The sequence below is a fragment of the Talpa europaea genome (assembly GCF_964194135.1).
Source record: "Talpa europaea genome assembly, chromosome: 14".
Lineage (NCBI taxonomy): Eukaryota > Metazoa > Chordata > Mammalia > Eulipotyphla > Talpidae > Talpa > Talpa europaea.
Window position 1 is genome coordinate 26663627 of NC_140082.1, and position 23528 is coordinate 26687154.

A 23528-nucleotide genomic window follows, 5' to 3' on the forward strand; every position below is an offset into this window, starting at 1 on the left:
ATAGCAAGTATTCTTTTATGAAAACATTATTAAAGTACTTTAGTAGACAGTTTTAATTTTTGCAATTAGAACAAAACTAAGAATTTGTAGTAACTACTATCTTTACCTTTTAAAGATGTAAAAACTTAAGGTTTAGAGAGGGATATAACTTATATCAGGATTCAAAGTCAGGTTTGCTGGACTCAGGATCTGAGCTGAGATGCTGAATACTTTGTTTCTCTTATCTTACTAAGCAACCCCACATACCTGGGGCTTCACTTGGTGAATTTTGGTTTAGTGATCTTCTGCATGTTGTATGTTTAGATTTTACAAAGCTAGAAAGAAGTTGAAAAAACACATGAAGACTTTTCCCCTTAAAAAAAAAAAAGACTTTTCCCCTTAGTTTATAGGGCCAAGTAAAATTTGCAAATAATTTCATATCTCATTCTTAAAGGTAATTTGCTTTTTGTTATACTGCTAATCATCTTATTTCTTCCTGAGTATCATAGTTAATAGATGCTGTTAAAAAGGAAAGGAAACTAAAAGCTATGAAAAAAAAAAAAACAGAAAAAATACCTATAGCTTTATCATTCAGAAGATGATGATTAATATGTGGGCTTATTTTCTTCCAGTTATTTTCTGTGAACTCATTTCTTCATGTACAAATATGAAAATTTTCTCAGATTCATAGATCAAAAATACATAAATATTTTAAAGAAGTTAAGAGGTTTTAAGCATTCTTATTACTATAATTTCAATCATGAGTAAAGCAAATTCATAACAATTGAATAAAACAGATATGTCTACAGTAAAATCTTTTTCTTTAATTTAAATCTCATTTTCCTAGTGAGACTACCATTAGCAGTTTGTTCTCTCTTCTCCTGTTTGCTTGTATGAAACACAGGTAGATTAAAAACAAACTCTCTCAAAATTGGTATCATACTCTAAATATTATTGCAAATACTCTGGTATTTTAATAAAAACTAATAAAATAATAAAATTAGTTTTTATTATTCAATAGTAAAAGTGAATTATTATATATTCAACTATGTCACTATTGACTATTGAAAGATTTTTTTTTCTAGCTTTATCACTAGAATAAATTTTGAAAAGTGGAATTGTGAATCAAAAGGTATGATTTAAAATTTTTTAAATGAGTAGTACCAGATCTTTTCCAAAACAGGTTACTGTGACTTAATTTCTAACCAACAGTATGTAAGAGTATTCCATTTGCCCACCATTTTACTAGGAATTGGTTCTAAGAATTTAAAGCGATCTTGGCAAATCTGCAATTCTCTGTTAACTTGTCTTATAGAGCTAATTTTTCAAATCTTTTTCTAGGCTGGCAAGGAAATGGATACAATTGTCAAGATATCAATGAATGTGAGATAAATAATGGTGGCTGTTCTGTGGCTCCACCTGTTGAGTGTGTGAATACACAGGGATCTTACCACTGTCGGCAATGTCCCCCAGGTGTGGTACTGAAACCCTGATTAACATGAAGGGCAAAACATATGTTTGAAAACAGAATCTTGTGCTCCATTTTAAAAACGATTTCTTTATTTTTAAAAGGATTTATTAACTCATGCATACAAGAACCAGGGTACAGGCCAGATGTGTGGGAGGGTGAGAGGGTTCACCAGAGACAGAGTGGGGAGCAAAACAGGCAGATCAACTGAAATACACTGCTGAGAGGAGCAGCGGGTGAGACAGGAGAAGTCTGCTGCACCATGTGGGTATCTCCCTGGCTGGCCGGGATCGAACCCACACTGCAGAGGCTGTGGACAGCTTCATAGCGCTGTGCTCAACTACCTGCGCCACCAGGGGAGGCCCTAAAAGATGATTTCTAAGGACCAGAACTGAATAGTGCGGAAAGTTTTACTTAACTTATGGATTCAGGACATACAATTATAGCTTTATTATAAGGAACAAAAAAGGTTTTGAGTATCAGTGAAAAATAAGCCTTTACAAGCTGAAATAGTCTATTGAGATAAGTAGAATTAAAAAAAAATTCTCTGTGGATACAGACCTACAGCTCTATTATCCCTACAGATGATTTAGTAATATATTCAGAGATATTTTGCATATAATACATACAAAGTGGTAGACATAATTATAGGCAATTGTTAGTTTCCCGTCTCTTTTAGAAAGAAGTCATAACTGCTATTTTATAATCCAAATTGAGTTACTATTCAAGAAGTTCTGGAAATTTTAAGATATAAACTGAAACCATACTATATATTTTATTAACACAAAACAGCAGTACTTTGGACTTTACGATAATTAAACTCTAAGATTATCAAAGTCACTATATTTTAAAAATGTCAACTTTCTAGCATCAGCATGCTCACTCTCTCTCTTTTTGCTAGTCATTAGAAGCAACCCAGAGTAATGTTTCTGAAATCGGGTTTCTAATTCTTGTTGAACTTTTCCAAATGATGAAATTTTGTTTATGATACTTCATATTTACATTTTCTGTTTGGATGATAGAGAATCTTTGGTTGGTCTGGATTCAGAATATTTTATTCTCAGGTTGTAATTCTTCTCTCATGTTCTTAACATTGCTTGTTATGTCCCTGCTCTTGCTATGGCCAGGGTACCAGGGCAATGGAAGAGTGTGCACCCTTATAGACATCTGCTCAGTCAATAATGGAGGCTGCCACCCAGAGGCATCCTGCTCTTCAGTTCTAGGTAAAGACTAATTTCTCTCTCCAGTTTGGGTATTTTCATATGACTTTTTAGAATAAATTAACATTTGAAAGCGAACTCAAAATCCTTATTTAGATCTTCAAACCCCAAATAATCCATGTTTTAAAACTAAAGATTTGGATTTTTTAATGCAACAGACTATGCTCTTTAATGATCTCTCTTTTAAGAATTACTTCCCAATGTATTTAATCAGTTCATTAATTTGTGAGTATATTCCAAGGAGCAGGAAGGAGAAAAGGGGAAGGACATGCTTCCTTCTTTTTTTGGCTCTCCCATTTCTAATTCTGGCTAATACTTTTCACTTTTTTTTTTTAAGATTTATTTATTTACTTATATGAGCGCTGTGCACAGTCAGAAGCACAGGAGGGTGAGAGAATTCACCAAAGTCAGAGCGGAGAGCAGAGCAGGCAGACTGACTAAGTACACTGCTGAGGAGAGCAGCGGTACCCTCACCCAGTGGCCGGGAATCGAACCGGTGCTGCAGAGGCTGCGGGCAGCTTCGCAGCCCAGCGCTCAACTGCTGCGCTATGGGGAGGCCCATACTTTTCACATTTTTACTTGTCTTTTTTTTCCCCTATTACTTCATGTCCTTTGTTCATCTGTTTTCTATTGTTTGGAAATTTCATTATGAACTGAGGATATTAGCTTATTATCTGTATTCTGCTTTAAATGTGTTTTTTGTGGTATGTTGCTTTTAATTTTAATTTTGCTATGTCACTTCCTATTTAGAAGTTGGAAATTTTGACATAATCAAGATGATAAATCTTTTCTTTAAGGATCTTTCCCCTTAGAGTTATGTCAAAAGAGAACTCCCTTATCAAATTTTAAAATAGTCAAGTATATATGCTTCTATACTTTTATGATTTCATGCTGTTTTTGACATTAAGATTTTTTTACCTTTTTCAGGGTTTGTTTTTATCTATAGTGTCAAATAAAGATCTGGCTTGATTGTGCTTGTTCAAATGAGTAGATCCATTTTCATTTATTGAAAAATGTCTATCTGTTGCTATTTTGAAATAGCACTTTTTTACGAACTTCTCAGATATATGCATATATAAAAATATGTGTAGATTTTAGTATACATACTGTTGTATATATCCTTGTAGTATTGTATATATTTATATATTTATATTACACACATAGATCATGTGTGGCTATTTAAATGCTTATTAAGTGATTAGTAATGGATTCTATATATTTTATCCTTGGTTCCATGATATTCTAGCTGTGTGTCCTTCGTCAAGACACTCATTCTGTCTGTACTTTGTGTACATCAATAATGGGAATCATAATCGCGTCTGTAGGATTAAGAGGATTTATCCTATTGGAAGAATTGAGTGAGTTAATATATATAAAGTCTCTGCAGCAGATACCATCATCATAAGAATACTTTTATTCTGCTGTCAATCCCTTTATGATGGGAAACCTCTCTTTTCCTTTGTATACCCAATTTAAGTATACCACTCAGGACCATGATATATGGCCTTATAGCACCAGTGTCAGTCCTTACATGGAATATTGGAAATATTTAGTGCTTTTGTATTTTTAAGAAAAAAAAATGAAAAATTAGGATTCTAGTATATTGTCCTCATATCTTGTTCTGTCTGTCCCTGGTGACGTACAGACTTGACTTTTGTATTTCTTGTCTAGACAGCAGAGCCTGGGTTCAGTTGCTGGGTTTGAACTAAGGAGACCTGTACTTACTCTTCCATTTTAATTTCCGAACAGGTTCCCTACCTCTCTGTACCTGTTTCCCTGGATATACTGGAAATGGCTATGGGCCAAATGGATGTGTGCAACTCAGTAATCTTTGTCTGAGTCACCCCTGCTTAAATGGACAATGCATCGTGAGTCTTTTGTGCTTCCTGAAGAGAGAGAGTACTTGAGAATATTTTTAGTTGCATGATTTTAGTTTCATGTTTATGAAATTCGTTTTCTATGATTCATGAATTTTAGGTAATGATTCAAGCTTAAGATAAGGAACTGTCTATAATTCTCAGAAAAAAGGTAGGTAGTAACTGTAGCTCTCAGGAAAAACCAATGAGTTAATTTTTCTATCAGTGATTTACAAAGTAGTAAAACAAAGCCTGCAGTGTGATCCAAATAAATCTAACTTGTATTTAGCAATTACCTTTAATGAATTACTGTAAGTCAGGCTACTGAAAGATGTTTGTGGTTCAATACCTCCTACAAGTGTCGTATAGTACTATGTTTCTTTATACTTTGGGTTGATTTAAGTTTATTGTCTATCATTTGTTCATGGAATTTTTTTTCCCCTTAGGAAACAGTGTCTGGTTATTTTTGCAAGTGTGAATCAGGTTGGGCTGGTATCAATTGCACAGAAAACATCAATGAGTGTCTGAGCAACCCTTGTTTGAATGGAGGAACTTGTGTTGATGGCATTAATGGGTTCAGCTGTGAATGCACACGCTTCTGGACTGGATTTTTCTGTCAGGTTCCCCAGCAAGGTATGGTTGACATTTGTTATGTTACAGATTATCATAACCTGGAAGTATCACTATTTAATGAGCCCTACTGCCGATTCTTCTATTGAACTTATTTTCTTGTCAGTTTGCTCGGATGCTTAGAGCTATGTCTTTCCTTGCAGAAATGGTGTAGAATTCACAAGATAAATATTTATATATTTCAATTTAGGCCAGAAGAACCTTTCCTCAAAGAAAGAATTAAATTAGTATTTGCCATTTTCATTATATCTGTTCTGACAATAAAATATGCTAGAGTATTATTCTTTTCAGTTCTCTAAGGAAGTTTTAATTTCCCTAGAATATCACACATAATTGTGTCACTCACCTCCTCTAGACTATACAGTGGCTCTCCATTGCCTGTTAAATAAAAATTGGCATGTTTTTTCAATTATCCTATATTGTAAATAGAACTGATCCTATTCACCTAACCTCAGTTTTTACCAGTTCTCTAAAAATATTCCCATTAAGGCCAGACATCTTTCCTTACTACCTGATTCCATGTGCTACCATGAGGAATTTTACTGCATTCCTTTATTTGGGATATTTCTTCTCTCAAATCTCCCAATTTTTTTCTTTGCTTCTCATCTATATGTTTATGTTCCTTGAGGAGTACCTCACATTCGACCTCTTCCATAAATCCTCATCTAACCACTCCACCTGTCACTTATTATTTCTGATTCTGAATTGCCACATTTATGAGGCTGTATCATATATTTAGGACTATGTTAGGTCCTGCGGAAGTGAAGAAATAAGGAAGCATATAATATTGTCTCCAGATATCTGCTTATTTTCTAGTTAGGGAGACAAGGTTAATATAAAATAACAAAGAAGAGAAAATAACTAAATTGTGTGGGCTCAACTATCATAGAGGTAGAGAAAATGGAAACCAGAGAAAACGCAAAAAGCCTGTTCATAGCAAATGAAGTTCATAGCAAATGTGAGGATAGACCAAACTAGATTTTGAACAGGAGTGGGATTGGGGCAGATGGTGATGGAAAAAAGAGAGAGTAGAAAAGAAGGAATGACAGGACTTTTGTCTTCAACATTACTCAAATTTTGCTAAATATTTCAGTAGTAGGCTTACAATTGCCTAGCCTCTTTCTGTTTGTATTTTCTGAAAGGCACAGTTCATCTTTGTTTTCCTTTGTAGTTTGTGGAGATTCTCTCTCCGGAATGAGTGGAAGTTTCAGCTACAAGAATACTGAAGTTGATTACATTCGTGATGTTAACTGCTTCTGGGTTATCCGAACTGAAGAGGGAAAGGTAAATGTAGTATTTCTGGTTCAAATGTACATTTCACATATCTATCACATATATTTATATTACATAAAGTATACATACTGATAATTTATCTATCATATATTGAGCATATACTGTAGGTTTGGGGATAGACATTTTACATACCTTTTTCTAACCCTCATTAATGTTTTGAAATAAGTAATAACATTCTAATTTTATAGATGAGATCATGGAAACTAAGAGACATTAAGTGATTTTTAAAGAATATCCTTAGTTGGTAATTGGAATAGTTAATTTCAAAGTCAAGTTTGTCATGTTCCAAAGCCCATGCTTTGTTCTGTATTGATGACTGCATAGGTGGACTGACTGTACAGTGATTTGTGTAGTCACATTGTTAATGAGATGGTGGTGTTTCATGATGATCACTCAGTGCTACAATATATATTAGGGAAAAATGGGGACTACTGTTAAAATTATTTTCCTATCAATAGCTTTCTGTGCCATTGATGTGCCAATGTGCTATCCTAATTGCTTCACACGACATTATTGTATTTTAATTATCAGAAACCTGAATGAAAAGGATTATTCTCATTTTACACGTGAGGAAATAGACCCTATAGAAGCTGAGAAGCAGATCCAGGGGAATGAGACTTTACATGGCATGCACTGACGTGAACTTAGGTCATTCGACTCCAGTGACTCTGAACTGCTGCATGAACACTCTTCAAATTTAGATCTGAGTCCAAGCATTTTAGTGCATTAACTACACAAACTTTTCCAAATATTGTTTCTCAGCCAACTCTTGGATTCATTGAAATAAATTTGTATGCTGGGATAGAGAAAGTTTTCTCCCAAATCCTATTAACTTTTCCCAGCAAACTAATGTTACAGAGGTCATTGTACAAGGTCAGAAAACAATTTTCCCCCTTTGAGAATGGAAGACTCTTTAAGGTCTAATAACCCCACAACAGATTCAATTCCAAAATCAATTTCCCAGTGGCTTTATTATGTGATTTTCTTCCTTCCATTTAGTTTTCATGAATTTTGTTTCCTGACAGTAAAAATATTTGTCTTTCAAGAAAAATTAATTTGTGAAAAAAATTTAATATGTTTATCAGCTTGTAAGAAATACATGCCATTTTCTAGATTAGTGTGACTTTCATATTTCCTTATCCCTACCGCAACTTACATAATATGGTGGAAATTATCTACAAATCATTGATAGTTCAATTCCCAAACTTTTTCAGATTTTCACTGAAATTGATTCAAAGGTAAAAAATGATGTAATGTACAGAACAGATCTTAAAAATACTCCAGGATAGAATTTAAACAATATCCTGATGTCCTTTTTCATTAGCTGAATACTATTGTGGTTTTATGTCATAATGGTTTAAATTCAACAGTCTCCCTTTTGTTCTTTGAAATACATGTTTGAAATATATATGTTATTAATTATATTACTATCTAAAGTATGTACATTTTAACATTTAAACTCAGACACCCTCAGTTTTTGTGCTTATTCTCTCCTATTTGTTTGCTCAGTAGTCATCATATTACCATTTCCCTACTCTACGCTTGTTATTACTCATTTCTTGATGACAACCAATCAATGAAAGCTTGCAGATTCCACACATGCCTAGACTGTGCTTACTCAGTTTTACACATAGGATGTCAGTTTGATCTGGGAAACAGTATATTGTTGAGAGGTTCAAAGGCCCTTAAGGAAATAACATATCTCAGAGTGAGTGATGAAAATCTATGTGGATTTTCAGTTATTCTGGTTATCAGGATACACATTCTTGTGGTAATATTAATTAAATTTAATTCAAAGTAGATTTTCTAAATGCTCATTTTACTGCTTTGGAAGCATGAAGTGCCTTTGTTTAATAGACTTTACAATTTAATGAAATCTAGGTAAATCTATTTCATTAATCCATTGAATAGCAACTCAGTAGATATGAAGTTTCAATTATGCTAGATGAATAAATTCTAGACATATGTTGTATAACACAGTGCTTGTAGTTAACATGGCATTATGTACTTCAAAATTTGTTGATTGGGTGTATCTCATTTTAACACACACACACACACACACACGCACACAGGAGGAAACTGTGGTAGTTGTTAGATACATCCATTTCATTGATTGTGGTGATGATATTGCAGATGTTTACATATGTTGAAACTCTTCAAATTGTATACGTTAAATATATGCAATGTATATCATTGTGTATTTTACTTCAATAATACTGTTACAATCTATTTCATTAACTTTAAGATTTTAATATATTTTGATATTAGCTGAAGTTAGGTCTAAGCAATTTTTAATACAATTCATTTACTATGTAGCATTTTCATATATTTTGGATGATTAGGGACTTATACAAATATATGTTGAAAGTGACTTGATACAAATGCTTCCTAATTAGTGGGTGAAATACTTTAGAATTAATGTGAAAATTAAAAATAATATATGGTGACCTTCATATCTCTAGGTGCTGCGTATTACTTTCACCTTTTTCCAGCTAGAATCAGTGAACAATTGTCCACATGAGTTTCTTCAGATTCATGATGGAGATTCTTCTGCAGCATTTCAACTTGGAAGATTCTGTGGCTCCAGCCCCCCTCAGGAACTCCTCAGCAATGACAATGCTCTCTATTTTCATCTCTATTCTGAACATTTAAGAAATGATAGAGGCTTTACAATAAGATGGGAAACACAGCAACCAGGTAAGTGTAAATATGGGGGAAAAAAAAGCAAAATTTTATATATAAAAACTTATATAAAAACAAAATTTTGAGGTTATTAAATTTTCTTGATTAAGATTATGTTTTTGAATGCATTAAAAGTTTAGGAATTCAGTGACATAATATTTTTAAAATTATTTTCAAGTCAAATAAACCTATAATGAGTTTGCATTTGATTTTGTGTGAGAGATAATAAAATTTGGAAATGGAAGAGATTATTCTTAATAGTTCCCTTATGAAACTACTAAATAGCTTTTTTATAAGCTTTACTAGTATATTATTGCAGAGATTTTGTTGCGGATACTATTCACTCCTTCATTTAGTATTTCTTATCTTAGTGATCATTTGATACCTTATTTGTTGGTGTTTTTTGTTTGGTTTTGGTGTTCCATTTTAAAACTTTTTACTGTGAATATTTTAAACATATGAAAAGTAAAGAGAACAGTATACTAAATCTGCAATTCCATTCATTAGTAAATCTGTGGATCTATTTCTGAAATTTCTTTTCTATTGGTCTATCTATCCTTGTGCTACATTGATATAACTACTGAAGTTTAAAATTTGGTACTGTAAATCTCTAATTTTGTTCTTCTAAAATGTGATAGATTCTTTGCATATCCATATATATTTCAGAATCAGTTCATTTATTTCTCCCAACAATATGCTGGGATTTTGCTGTCATTGCACTGAATCTATAATTCACTTGGGAAGAGATGTCTTAAAAATACTGACCCTTTCTGGGCCTCCGCAGTGGCGCAGTGGTTGAGCACTGGGTTGCGAAGCGCCCACAGCCTCTGCAGCGCCCTGGCCACCGGAGGAGGGTCCCACATGGCGCGCAGACCTCTCCTGCCGCCCGCTGCTCCCCTCAGCAGTGTACCTCGGTCCTTCTGCCTGCTCTGCTCCCCGCTCTGGCTCTGGTGAATTCTCTCCCCCTCCCGCGCTTCTGACTGTACCCAGTGCTTATATAAATTAAAAAATAAGTAAATAAAATTAAAAAAAAATACTGACCCTTTCAATGCATGCACATTGACTTTCTCTATATTTATTCAGTTCTCTTTTAATTTATCTTTACTATGGTTCATAGATTTCAATGTCTAACCTTTTAGACATTGAACATCTTTTGTTGGTGTTTCTAGATATTTTACATTTGTGTTATTGTTACATTTATGATAATTATTATTTTTCTAAAATTTCATAAATGCCTCAGTTTCCAGAATTTTATGAGTTAATATACAGTTATTCTCCCTCAAAGTGGAAAGTGAAAATATCTTCTCATATTCATTCCTCAGACAATTTAACCTATATTTTAAATTAGATCACAGTGTGATGGCTGATTATCATAGAGCTCAATATATGGGTGTATTTATTTGTTATCATTAGGTTCTTCTACATTTATAACTTAAGCAAAATGGAAAACTCAGCAACTTCTTTAATTTAGAGAGTGTCCAAAACTACACATAGTTATTAAACAAACTTGGTTTCTCATAGCAAGCAAGGACTTTGATCATTCTACATGAGGCATAACTTGTTTACTAATGTAAACATAACTTTTCTTTATATTTTAGAATGTGGCGGTATCCTGACTGGTACTTATGGTTCTATTAAGTCTCCAGGATACCCTGGAAACTACCCCCCAGGAAGAGATTGTATCTGGAAAGTAACAACCAGTCCTGACCTTCTGATAACATTTACTTTTGGGACCTTGAGTTTGGAGCACCATGATGATTGCAACAAAGATTATCTTGAGGTAAGGAGTTGGATTTGTATAGGACTCATCACTGTGTGCTGAGAAGTCAGGGGGTTGTGGTCTCTGATGCCTATACATGACCATAATTTATTAGCAATAGTTCTAGGTAGATATATTCTTCAGTAGGCTTCCAGTGTCCAAGTCTTGCTAAATTCTGATTATTAATTATGCTGGCTTATTGCTTCTCTTGGGTCCCTTTTGAATATGAGAAGCAGTTGCCTTCTCTTCCCTTGCCATTTTCTGGAAACCCAGTCCCCTAACATGGGGATAATAGAAATAGTGAAATAAAAATTAATGTCTAACTTCCCCAATGAAAATTCAAATTTTCAGTTTTCTGTTTAAACCAGTGAGGTGTTTCACAAGTTAATCATAGTATTCCATGAAGAGAAATAATTTAATGGTGATTATGTGAACTGGGCTGGTAAAAGGCAAGACTTAACTGGTATGTATTGATAATTGTCATTGAAAGAAGAAGCCTTAACTTGTGTTCCTTCTTCTTAGCACAAGATTTTTATAGAATATGGAGGAAGGAAAAAAAAGCTGTTCTATTCAAAACCTTATTATATAGATATGTAAAAAAATATTGCTCTTCATTTGTAGACTGAAAGATCATTGAGAAAATTGAGCTCTTATGTTTTTCTGTCATCGCCATAAATCTCAGTACCTCTTACAGTAGTCATAAAAGGCAATATACTTTTCCAAGTCCATTAGGAAAGAATGGAGTACTGTGGAATTATTCATAAAGGACAGAAGGGTCTGACTGTCAATCAGGGATCTCCACAAGTTAAAGTCATTAGTTATTTAGCAGTTGTAATGGATTTGAAACCTTTGGGAGTGACTAGAAGATCTACTTTTCCGTGGAAAATTGCTGAAAGATAGCCTTTTAAATGTTGACAAAATTATCTTGAAATTCATTTTCAGCAACTACCATCATATTAAAATCAGGGGCTTTTTTCATTTCCCAATGTTAACGTGCATACATGTATAATAGTAAGTATCAACCACCCTCACAATATTGAAACACCTTTATTTCTCTATGAGCTATAATATTTCAAAGAAATTGTTAACTATACAAATACCTTTGCTGCCAATAGATTAAAATATTATCAGTAGACAAAATTGACCATATCAAAATATCATTTAGTCCATTGATGCTTTGGAGTTCTATATAGTGTAGGAGTTGCAATTGTAACACAATTATAGAGAAATTAACATAATTATTTAATACATTCAAAACTAACAACTAAAAAAAAGAATTTCTAAGGTTGTCATCATTATTGTGGTACTTAATTGTTATTAAAACTGCACTTTTTAAATTCAGTAAGCCATCTTTTCATTGTATCTAATCTGACTATACTTCCTTCTCCACCTCTGATCCTCTTGGATACTTAAAACAAGTTGTGAATCAGTTGACATTGCTAGCATTCCCTCTTTTATTTTCTTTGCATATATTTATTTTCTTCTTTTGTATCACTAGGGATTCATAATTTCAAAACAAATATCTGCAAGAAGACCTAGGAAAGGAAATAGTTATTAATGAGAGTAATAATATTACAAGAAAAAACATTAAAAATGTACATCCAATCTCCCATTTGCAGTTCAAACAGAAGATAAGGTGTCAGGGATGATGGGCGAAGGAGACTATGGTTTACTGAATTCCAATGCTGTGTTAGATATGTATGTGCAAATCTGCCAGAGCCACCATCACTTTCAAATGATGGCTTTTCTGAAGTTAATCTACAAAACAACTTGGTTTGTTAAAGCCTGATCACTTTGAGTGTAATGATTTGTTTCTTTGTTTTAGATTCGAGATGGTCTTTTGCATCAGGACCCTGTTCTTGGGAAATTCTGCTCCACTCTCTCCCCTCCACCACTCCAGACTACTGGTCCCTTTGCCAGAATTCATTTCCATTCTGACAACCAGATTAGTGACCAAGGCTTCCACATCACCTACTTAACATCACCTTGTATGTAATTTGATGAGAGAGAGCTTAATATGAATGTGAAGGACAATGCTGTGTTTATAGCTGTTCTATATTTTAATGTGAGGTTGCAGATGACTTACATTTTTAGTCTAATAACAAGTCTTTATATTTTTTCTTGTACCTACAGATTTTTTTATCTCTCCAAATTTCTGTTTTTAATGTTACAGTATTTATCAATCCCTAGGACATGAGATCCATGTCTTAGTAAATACATACCTGACACCTAAACATAAATTATTCAGACATAGCTCTTTACTTTCTGTTTTGTTTTGAGAGATGTTATTCAAGTGAGAAAAACACTAAAGCTATGTCAGACCCATAGCTATTAACTTGCATTGATATTTTAAAACAAACCGACAAATACAATGAAATACTCTCTGAATTTTGTTTTAGGAGTGCAGAAGATTTTGTTCATGACATACATCAATATGCCTGAATGAGAATTCCCTGGAGAAAGATTTTTTTATGACTCAGTATCAGGAAAAATAACCCTGAATATGTTTTCACTGTTCCACTTTCTCCATTTACTTTGGTTGCGGCTGAATCTACAGTTGACCTTTAATTTTTGTCAGTCTTACTTATTGTCTGTGCATATCAACTTTCCTCACAACATAATTGTATTTAAAAAATGTATTTTTAAATACACAAATGTATTTAAAATTTGTAGAAGAGAATGTTAGATTGGAAGTTAGGTAAACATTTCTACAAACAAGGTATAACTCTATACAGGGTGACTAAAATGGATATATGGTGTGTGTGCATCCAACTCCTGGAATCAGAGGAATGGACATTCTCATGACTTTCTCCTTCTCTTCTTTGTTCTCCTTAGTGGATCTGCATTGTGGAGGGAACTACACAGACCCACAGGGTCTTCTCTCTCTGGACTTGTCTGGACCTTTTATGCATAACAGACAATGCATCTATATTATCAAGCAACCCCTGGGAGAACAAATACAGATCAACTTCACCCATGTGGAGCTGGAAAGCCAGAGTGGCTGTTCTCAGACTTACATTGAGGTAACTTTTACCACTCAATGACTCTTTGATGGTACTTATCAACACTTATATTCTGTAGCACAGTGGTCTTTAAATGATTGTTGGGCCAGTAGAATCCACATTATCTGGATGATCTGAATGTTAGAAATGTAATTCTGCACTTTTTCCTAGACCTATTGAATCAGCACCTCTAGGGCAGGCTCAGAAACCTGTGGTTTATACTTAACTAGGCTAGAGTTTGACAAACAAATATACTAGGGAGTGTGAAAGAAGTTGTCAAAAAAAAGAACTATAAAAGAACTATAGAGAATGAAACAGAACATTCTAAGGGACTAGACAAGAAAATGAAAACTGAGACTAGAAATTCATATTAATGCACAGTTACAAGCTTTTAAAATGAGCCCGAATAATTAAGGTAAATACAAGTATGACTAGAAGGATTTACTAATAGGATACTGATGACAGCGATTATACAGAACAATTTTGTATATGAGGGAAGTAAAAGGATTTGACCAGGTGAGCTAGGTAGTTAGTGGCAAAGGGTTAACTTAGAGAAATGAATAACTCTTGTTTGGAAGTTTAGACATTTTTTTTCTTTTGTAGTTAGTTCTGATTATTTTCCTTCAGAAAAGTTACATTGATTTAAGTGTGTGTGATGGTTGTAATAAGGAGAATATCTGAAACAAAAGGGCAGTTTTTGTTTTTCTGGCCTGGTATTTCTTTTTCTTAATTATTGGTCAAGCCACAAATTAAATTTTGGGCAAGGAAACAAAACATGTTTTTTTGGGTGCAATTTTTTTAAAAACCCAGAGAGGCATTTACAGTTTGCTCATATAAATCAAACCAATTCACTTTTCCAGAAAAACCTATATAATCCCTTGCCCTCTTCCCACTTTCAGATGTAGAGAGGGGACATATAGAATTTTAGTGCAAGATTTGGACTTGCCTGAAGAAGTACATTGGCCATGGCATTGTAGCAATATATTTTTTTTAATCCAGAGGTTTTTATCTCAGATGATGAGCGGGATGTGTATATTCATTCTGTTTATGAGTTCTAAAGACTTTTATGATAGGGCCTCCCTAGTGGAGCAGCGGTTGAGCACTGGGTTGCGAAGCTGCCCGAAGCCTCCGCAGCACCGGTTTGATCCCCGGCTGCTCCCCAGCCACCGGAGGAGGGTCCCACATAGCACGCAGACCTCTCCTGCCGCCCGCTGCTCCCCTTAGCAGTGTACTTCGGTCCTTCTGCCTGCTCTGCCCCCTGCTCTGGCTCTGGTGAATTCTCTCACCCTCCTGAGCCTCTGACTGTGCCCAGTGCTTGTATAAATAAATAAATAAATCTTAAAAAAAAATCCTTTAAAGATTTTTTTATGATAAATGTTAGTGTTTTATACTGAAATAAAGAAATTTTAAATATTTTTATGTAAATAAAAATTAAATTTCCAACATCTCTTTTATACTTAGAGAATAGTAATAATAGCTTGCATTAGCATTACCATCACCAAATGTTACCCTAAGACTTTAAAATACTAGAATAAGTAGGTCACGATTACTGCCTGTCCGGTATGATGTGCTTGTGCTTTACATGAATTAACTCCTTGAATCTTCACACCCACTGTTATTATTCTTATCTAGAGATCAGGAAACTGAGGACCATAAAAGTTGTGCTTGGGCCCTGATTACATGTTTAGGGAGCAAAGAAGCTAGGAATTGCAGTGAGGAGTTTGGGCTGTACTATCCTCTGATATGAGCAGAAATACAGCCTTGTACAGTAACTGTGACCACAAAGCTGCCCCTGCTCCCTAGGGAGAAATCTCTCTTGAATGTCCCGACTCCATAACTGGCTCTTTGGTTATAGGACTGTAACTTGGAATCAGGCCTAAAGCTTTTTTCTCAGATAGATGAAAACATTAGTAATCTGGACATCTTTCTATTAGATTTTTAATGATGGTTCTAATGGCTTTAAAAAGTCATCAAAGCACTGGGAATGATCCCTTAAGGCTTTGCAATATACTCTAATAGAAGTTCAGTAAGGAGTTACACGAACACCTCTGAAATGGTCTGAAAGGGCATCGGAAAAATATCTTAAAAGTAGCATTGAAAATTTAACTTTGGAAACAAAGTGGCAGAACGTTTTATAGCCAGACTGGGATTGGAGGTAATTCATCTAGATTCTTGCATTAGTTTAGTCATTTGATGACTGTATAAACGTTTTCTTGGAAACTTTAGTTCTTACTTCCATGAGATGCCCTACCTATTCCAGATTTTGTGATGATAACTGAAGGAAATTAATGGCAGAAAAAGCTTGAAGAATTTTTAAAAAATTATATAAATGCAAGATTTTCCTAGACCAAATTTCCAACTCCTGCCTTTTACGTAACACTTCAGAGACAGCCAGTGGGGGCCCTGTGTCTTAGTTGACCAACAAGGTACCAGCATCCTAATGTGCACACCTCTACAGCCAGGTTTTGGCCAAAAGTTCCTAGAATTATTGAGGGAAAGATGAAACAACTCTATTGTCATAAGGACAGGTCATGAATAGTTATTCGAATAATTGAATAGATTTTTTTTTTTACTATATCCTTGACTAGCCCTAAGGGAATAAAGCCAGTTGGTTTGTAGAATTTTAGCACCAGCCAGAGCATCTATTTACTTCATCTAAATCTTTAGTTGTGCAGATGAGGAAACTGAGGCCACAAGGGTCAAACTCTAGTTATTGTGAGAATAGGATTTGGATGAGACACTATTGACATTAACTAACTTAGATCAAAGTTCTTGCCATTAATCATCACTGTCACTGGAATTTGTGAACTGAGCCCATTAAAAAAAAAAAAAACCACTTCCAATTCTCTACTTGTCTTTCAGACAGTGAGTATGGAAGAAAGTGATACTGGAATTAAATTCAAATTACATCATTATCACTCAATATATTGCTCCCCAATTTGGTGGTTTCATTTTAAAGATATACCTAAAAGAATGAAATGTTTAAGCAAAGGAATAAAAGAAAGAATGATGATTATTTCGAATACGTTAGTGGTTAGGAAGGGAGATAACCTTGTCATTTACGAATTCTATGTTTGGGAGAGAGAAGACTACCCAAAGTTTTGAAAAACATGAAGAGCTGAGAGGGAATTCTAGAGAGCTGTGGGATGATGATAACAAGGAATTTTCTTTTAGTGTGACTATGCCTTTCTGAGACACACTTCTAAGAATCCCAGATCTTATTATGTGGTTCCAGATGTCTTATTGCCATGCAAATATTCCTTTAAATGAAGTTTAAGATACTATTGCCTAGTGTAGCTATTTCATGTATAATGTGGTTTTGAAAGACTTGCTTTTTGCTCAGTAAGTGCTCCATAAACATTCATTTGCAAATAAAATTTAACTATAAAAGATAGTAAATGTGGTGTTGCCCAGATCCAGTGTAGTATATCTTTCTTTTTCTTTTTTAACAAGACACACTTTATATATTAATTGTTGAATTTCTGTATTCCTCTTAACTAAATGTTATACATCTAAAAACACTATCTATGGGTGATTTGCTGTGGCTGTAACAAAAGAATGAGTAACAGATCAAATGTTAGTTCATCTGTTTTTGTCTAAGAGAGCTTTGAAATTGTAAAGAACAGTTCAATGAATGTGACAGAACATCTTTCCAGAATAAAAAGCAGCACCTTTTATTAATATTTCATAAGTGATTTAAGCCATCAGAACGCTGAGTGAAGGACACCTAAGACAGTAATGAAAATTTAATTTTTAATCCCAGAGAACGCAAGTAGTAGACTGAATAATAATTTCAGAAGCTACATGATGCTTAGGCCAGAGCTGAAATGGAATATGGAAGAAATGGATATAGTTGTTCACCCACAGAATTTTTTTGAATAATCCCTAGTTGTCTCTCCCCCTACCCCCAAGACTTTAGCAGAATGGAAAGGGGATATTGCAAGAGATTGATAAGGGAAGGGGAAGGAGAAGAATCTGCTGGGAAAATGGAGAGCTTCTGAGAAAGTTGTTCCTTCTGAATGGTGGAAAGCAAAAAAAAAATAAATGGCATAGAAAAGTTGAAAACTATAATTAATAAAGATAAGTTATATTAAAGTTGATTTCCCAAATCAAGGAAATGTACTTATTTTACAAGTGTCATTGAATCACAGGTTAATCATTTTGAGACCTCTAAGCCAATCCCAGTAAATTGGTAAAGCAGATAGTAAATACACCCTCTCACAATACAGTGCTACTAGATATTATTCATACAAAAATCCAACTACCTGCCACTCTATAAACCCTCTCCTAAATAATTAATAACTATGAAAATGAAAATGAAATGAGGACTATATAAAAATAATAAACAGAAAATGCTATATATCAAGATCTGTGAGATATGATGAAACTGAACGTGAAGTTGAAATCTTTATGCGCTTAAAGAATGTACTAAGACATTGCAAAAGTGGGAACCCAGCAAGCTAGAACTCTGAAGGTCTGTCTTCCCTCTGAGCCTTTAACCACCTCCTCACTCCTCTCCATTTACTCCCCTCCATTCCCAGCTGTCCCTCTGCACCATTCTCACATCTTCAGATGAATTCGGTTTCACAAAGCCCTCTTTTTCTTCTTTGATAGGAATTGAAGCCTAACCATTGAAGCCTACTCTTTGTTAGGAATTGAAGCTTATTTCAACTCCAGTCTTGGAGTTGGTTGAGGGAATTAATGACTTTGGTGTGCATGAATTTGCTTGAAGTAAGCAAGTCGCTGCAGCAAGCAACCACACCCAAAGGCTGAAGAATATTATTTTCCAGTTACGAACATTTTGAAATTAATTTTATTTCAGAGAAAGGTCTTTCTAGAAATGGCAGGGGGAAAAAGGGAAATAGATATCGAGTACTTTGCATTTGTAGTTAGCATATTAAATTTTGGGGTTTTGTTTTTTAGCTCTGTTGCTTCCCCAGTGACTGGAGTCATTCTGGTGCTTTTTAATGAGGTGACAAAATATGCCATTACTCAGGCGAAATATTTCTTTAGGTATGCATTGTAGGAGCCAAGGAAAAGAATGAGATCGTAGGACCACCAGGTCTTGGAGTTGTGAGAAATTATATAGATTATGTTCTTCTTTATGTAAAGAAGTTGCTTGCTCACATGGAGACCACAGACCTATGGGAACAGTTAAGTGGAGAGCAGTAACAGGCAGCTATGGAAAGAGCATCAATCAAGAACAGTGTACTATTAGGTCAAATACAGAGTAATGCCAGTGCTTATTTCCTATAGATGAACGCAATATTGCATGGAAACAGGATAAGGTACTTCAACTCTCTGTATTACTAAAGGCAAAATGTTTAACATTTAACCTCAATTTTCTTACTATAATAGGAATAGTATTATTTTCCTCAAAAGAATTAAAAGAGGTTATTTATCCATTCTCTAAATATTTGTCAAATAACCTATGTGTCAGGCACTGTGCTAGGAGATGTGTGTGGAAAATAGATATTAATATTTGTCATTACATAAAATATATAATGACAATTACATAATCTCAATTTGCGGAAAGTATCAGAAAGGAAAGAAGCGGTGCTCTGAAAGTAAATAACAGGGCTACTGAATTTAGTTGAATGATTAGAGATAGCTTCCCTAAGGATGTAACACTTTTTATCTGAAGAAGACAAAGGGTTTGCAATGCAAAAAGTGAAAAGAAGGAGGATTCCAGAAAAAGAGGGCCAACATGGTCCTAGAGACTGAATTGAGAAAACAAATCTTGACAGGTGCAAATAATTAAAAATAGACTAGTGTGGCTGGAACCACCAAGAAGTGAGTAACAAGAATAAGACCAGAGCTAGATCTTATAGGATCTTGTAGCCCAAGGTAAAGAATTTAGCTTGGCTAAATGAAAGGGAAACAACTGGAATATTTTTAACAATGTCTGAAACAGCAGTGAATGGTCACTAAAAATTAGGTTACTCTCTTAATAGAGATGTCAGAAGGAACACAGCTTTATGAAGTAAAATAAACTTTAATATGGTAACTATGAAATCACAATACACACTAATGAATAAGGAAGAGCAGTAACCTAAGAAAATAATTTTTAGCTCCATTGTAGCTTCTCTCTGCTCCCTCATCCATTATTCCTTCATTTGCCCTGGCACATGTTGCTCATTACTGTGTGGTAGCATTGTGTTTTCAACTCTTGGTTGGACCAAGCCTAAGTGGCAGCATATTTGATTTGTTTTGAGTTAAAATGTAGATTTTGAACTTATTAGATAAAAAACAAATCTGTATACAAAGTAAATACAAACAAGAGATCAAGTGTATTGAAATATGGCTTTGAGACTTGATCTATTCCAGATGTTAAAACTTTATACTGACTGGGCTCTAAGTGTCCACTTTTGGTTTCATTAAAACTGTGATTTTCAGTCCAGTTAATTTTAGCTCCTCTCTCTGTAGGAAATCATTTCTGCTCACCTTCTGTTGGACAATGTGTCTATGGAGAGGCTCACAGTCCCGGGGAAGGATAAATATTAAATCTCTTTAGGGAGATGTTGCAAGTCTTACAACAATGAAGCATAGATGTTCAGCCCTTTTACAAGGAAGGATGTGAAGAATTGGAAAAAAAAAATAATACAGGCTATCCCATTTCACAAGTACAAAAGAAAGAGGGTTTTTTTGGTGGGGGTGGGACAGTGCAAAGTTGCCAGTCCTATAATACTGAATGCAGGATCTGCTGCAACAGTACTTGGGATCACTTTAAAGCATTTGATGAATTTTATTTAAATGTCTTTTTTCAAAGGGGTTGTGGTTAAACCATGTCTGGGATCTAGGGAGAATACAGACTTTCAGAATTAATAAGGTTTCATTTCCACAGAGAGAGAGAAATATAGCCAAAATCAATTGTACCTTCTAGGTTTAAAGCCCTCGAGCCCTATAAGTTCCTTTTAAAACATTTGGACTGCAGCTGCCTTTCTCCTTGCTGAAGTCCTTGAATTTCATTAGTGAGGCCCAGGGGAATAGCCCACTTTAGCTTGCTCTGATACTGTTTGGCTGTTTTTCTTCCTTCTTGTCATTTTCTAATGGGAAAAATATAATTGTGAGACTACAATCTTAGCAGAAGTTAATGGAACCCTTGAGGATTAGAGAGCAGGAAGATATCTTACTATGTGTTTCATGCTTCCTGACTTCCAAGAACTGTAGTATGTCTGCGTTTCTAAGAAATGGTGATACAGAAATTTTCTCTTTGCTCAGAGATTTGCTATTTGGTTAGAGAGATATTTATAGTATAACTTTATGACATTGCAGTTTGTATTATAGCTCATAGAGAGGATCTGGTTTGCTATGAGTCAGTGGAGAGGCATTTGATTTTTAGTGTTGTTGTAAGACTATCAAATGGCTATACCATAATTTATTTAACCACTCTTCTATTATTAGACCTTTGGAAAATTTTCAATTCCTGTTATTATAGAACATATACTTGATGTGGATCATTTTGTGTCTTTGTCTGCATCTCAAGTTATTTGCTCACTAGAGAGTTAGAGATAATGGGTCCAAAATGATGATTATTTTGAAGACTCAATACATATTGTCAAAGTATTTTCCAGAAATTTGTGTTTCCACCAATTACATATGGGAGTAACTGTGTTACTCTGTCTCCACAGCTTAGAATATTTTGCTTTAAAAATCTTGTTACTGCCCATACTGCTTGGCCTGGATAATTCTTCAGGTCTCAGCTGAAAGGTTATTTCCACTGAAAAATATTCTATAATCCTTTGGACGAGTTCAAAGTTTTTAGTTAAGCCAATGGTTCTTTACGCTTTAAAATCTTTTTATAACATCCTTTCACTACTCTGAAATGAAATCCATAGATGATGTAACCTCAGTAAATATATTTTATATATACACATATAATATATATATATATATATATAGAGAGAGAGAGAGAGAGAGTTGTAGGTTTAAGAGAAATAAAAGTCAAAAAATTAAATGTCTATTTCAATATGTTAAAAGCCAGAATCACTATGAAGGTCCCAGGACAAATGCAGGCTGACATGGCTATGTTGGAGACCAATTTTCTTAAAGAGTGATGAACTCCTGGCAGATTTCCATGGAGGAAAAATAAATTCAATAACTTCTTATGATTTATACTCTTTGTATAACTGGGAAATTCAGTGTGCATAAAATTGTATAAGAAATTTTGTACTTAATATTTAAAATACATCTAAATTTCACCCCAGGTAACAGAATTTCAGCTCTTCATGGCTCCAAGGCTTTGTGCCAGCATATTTGATTTGATTTGAATATATCTCAGGATATACAAGAATTCTTGTTGTGTGTGACTGTCTCTCACATTTCAGGCTGTTTAATATCATTTGTCTCCAGCCACTAAATATCAAAGTGCCCCCCCCACCATTGTCTTCATAATTAAAATAACAAAAAATACCTTCACAAATTCCCAAAATGCCTAATTATGATATTTATTGAATATTGAATAATTGCAATTAGTTATTAAGTAATAATACAACACCTTGTACTTTCACAAATGTGACTCATGCTTCTGAAGAAATGTGCTTGCTGTAAGTTCTGAGGTAGGCTGATGTTTTACAGAGCTGTTATTGCACAAATCCTACCATTTATTGATGGCTTGGTAATGTCAATTGAGTAGATGCCTTGATATTTGTATAATAAGATCTTCCAAAATAATCTATATAACAGGAGTAGTTTGTATATCTATGGAATGATTCTTGATTTTGGTGAGAATATGATGTTTCATCTTTTTTTTTTGCATTTTTTAATTTTTTTAAGATTTATTTATTTTTTTAAAAATTTTTGAAATTCTATTTTTTTAAATAATAAATTTTATTTTTGTATTCCCCATACAATTTCAACCCCCCCATTCTGACCCCAATCCCTCCCCTCCTGCTCCCCCACCCCCAAAAAAGTGTCTCTGGTTCATAGTTTTTTGTTGATTTTGATTTTCACTTTCTTATAGTTATTCATTTTCCTCGTCCCTTATTTAAGTTATCTAGATTCCTGCTATGAGTGAGACCATCCGGTATTTTTCTTTTTCTTTCTGGCTTATTTCTCTGAGCATGATCCCTTCCAGTGCCATCCATGTTGCTGCAAATTGCATGTGTTTATCTTTTTTGAATGCTGAGTAATATTCCATGGTATATATGTACCACATCTTCTTGATCCAGTCATCTATTTTTGGGCATTTGGGCTGTTTCTAAAGCTTAGCTATTGTAAATAGTGCTGCTATAAACCTAGGGGTGCAGGTGTTGTTTGGAATTGATGTTTCTGTGTCCTTTGGGTAAATACCTAGGAGTGGAATTGCTGGATCATATGGAAGCTCTATGTTTAGTAGGTCCAGAAATCTCCACACAGCTCTCCATAGTGGTTGGACCAGTTTGCACTCCCACCAACAGTGCAGAAGAGTTCCTTTTTCTCCACACCCTCGCCAACATTTGTTGTTGCTAGTTTTTTTAATATGTGCCATTCTCACTGGTGTAAGATGGTATCTCATGGTAGTTTTGATTTGCATTTCCCTGATGGCAAGTGATGTTGAACATTTTTTCATATGCCTGTTGGCCATTTGCATTTCTTCTTCAGAGAAGTTTCTTTTTAGCTCTTCTGCCCATTTTTTGACTGGATTATTTTCTTTGTTGT

At 34.4% G+C, this 23528-nt stretch overlaps 1 protein-coding gene across 1 annotated transcript in view; it reads left to right on the top strand.

The window, feature by feature from the left end:
• CUBN (cubilin) overlaps positions 1–23528 on the top strand; it is a gene marked incomplete at both ends in the record, with an annotated part of 226675 nt that overhangs the window by 13435 nt on the left and 189712 nt on the right. Inside the window, 9 exons of the mRNA XM_084253526.1 lie at positions 1321–1452; positions 2575–2670; positions 4417–4535; positions 4970–5156; positions 6325–6437; positions 8909–9143; positions 10727–10908; positions 12713–12875; positions 13723–13910. Of these exons, the coding sequence (XP_084109652.1) occupies positions 1321–1452; positions 2575–2670; positions 4417–4535; positions 4970–5156; positions 6325–6437; positions 8909–9143; positions 10727–10908; positions 12713–12875; positions 13723–13910 (1415 nt within the window). The remainder of the gene's footprint in view (positions 1–1320; positions 1453–2574; positions 2671–4416; positions 4536–4969; positions 5157–6324; positions 6438–8908; positions 9144–10726; positions 10909–12712; positions 12876–13722; positions 13911–23528) is intronic.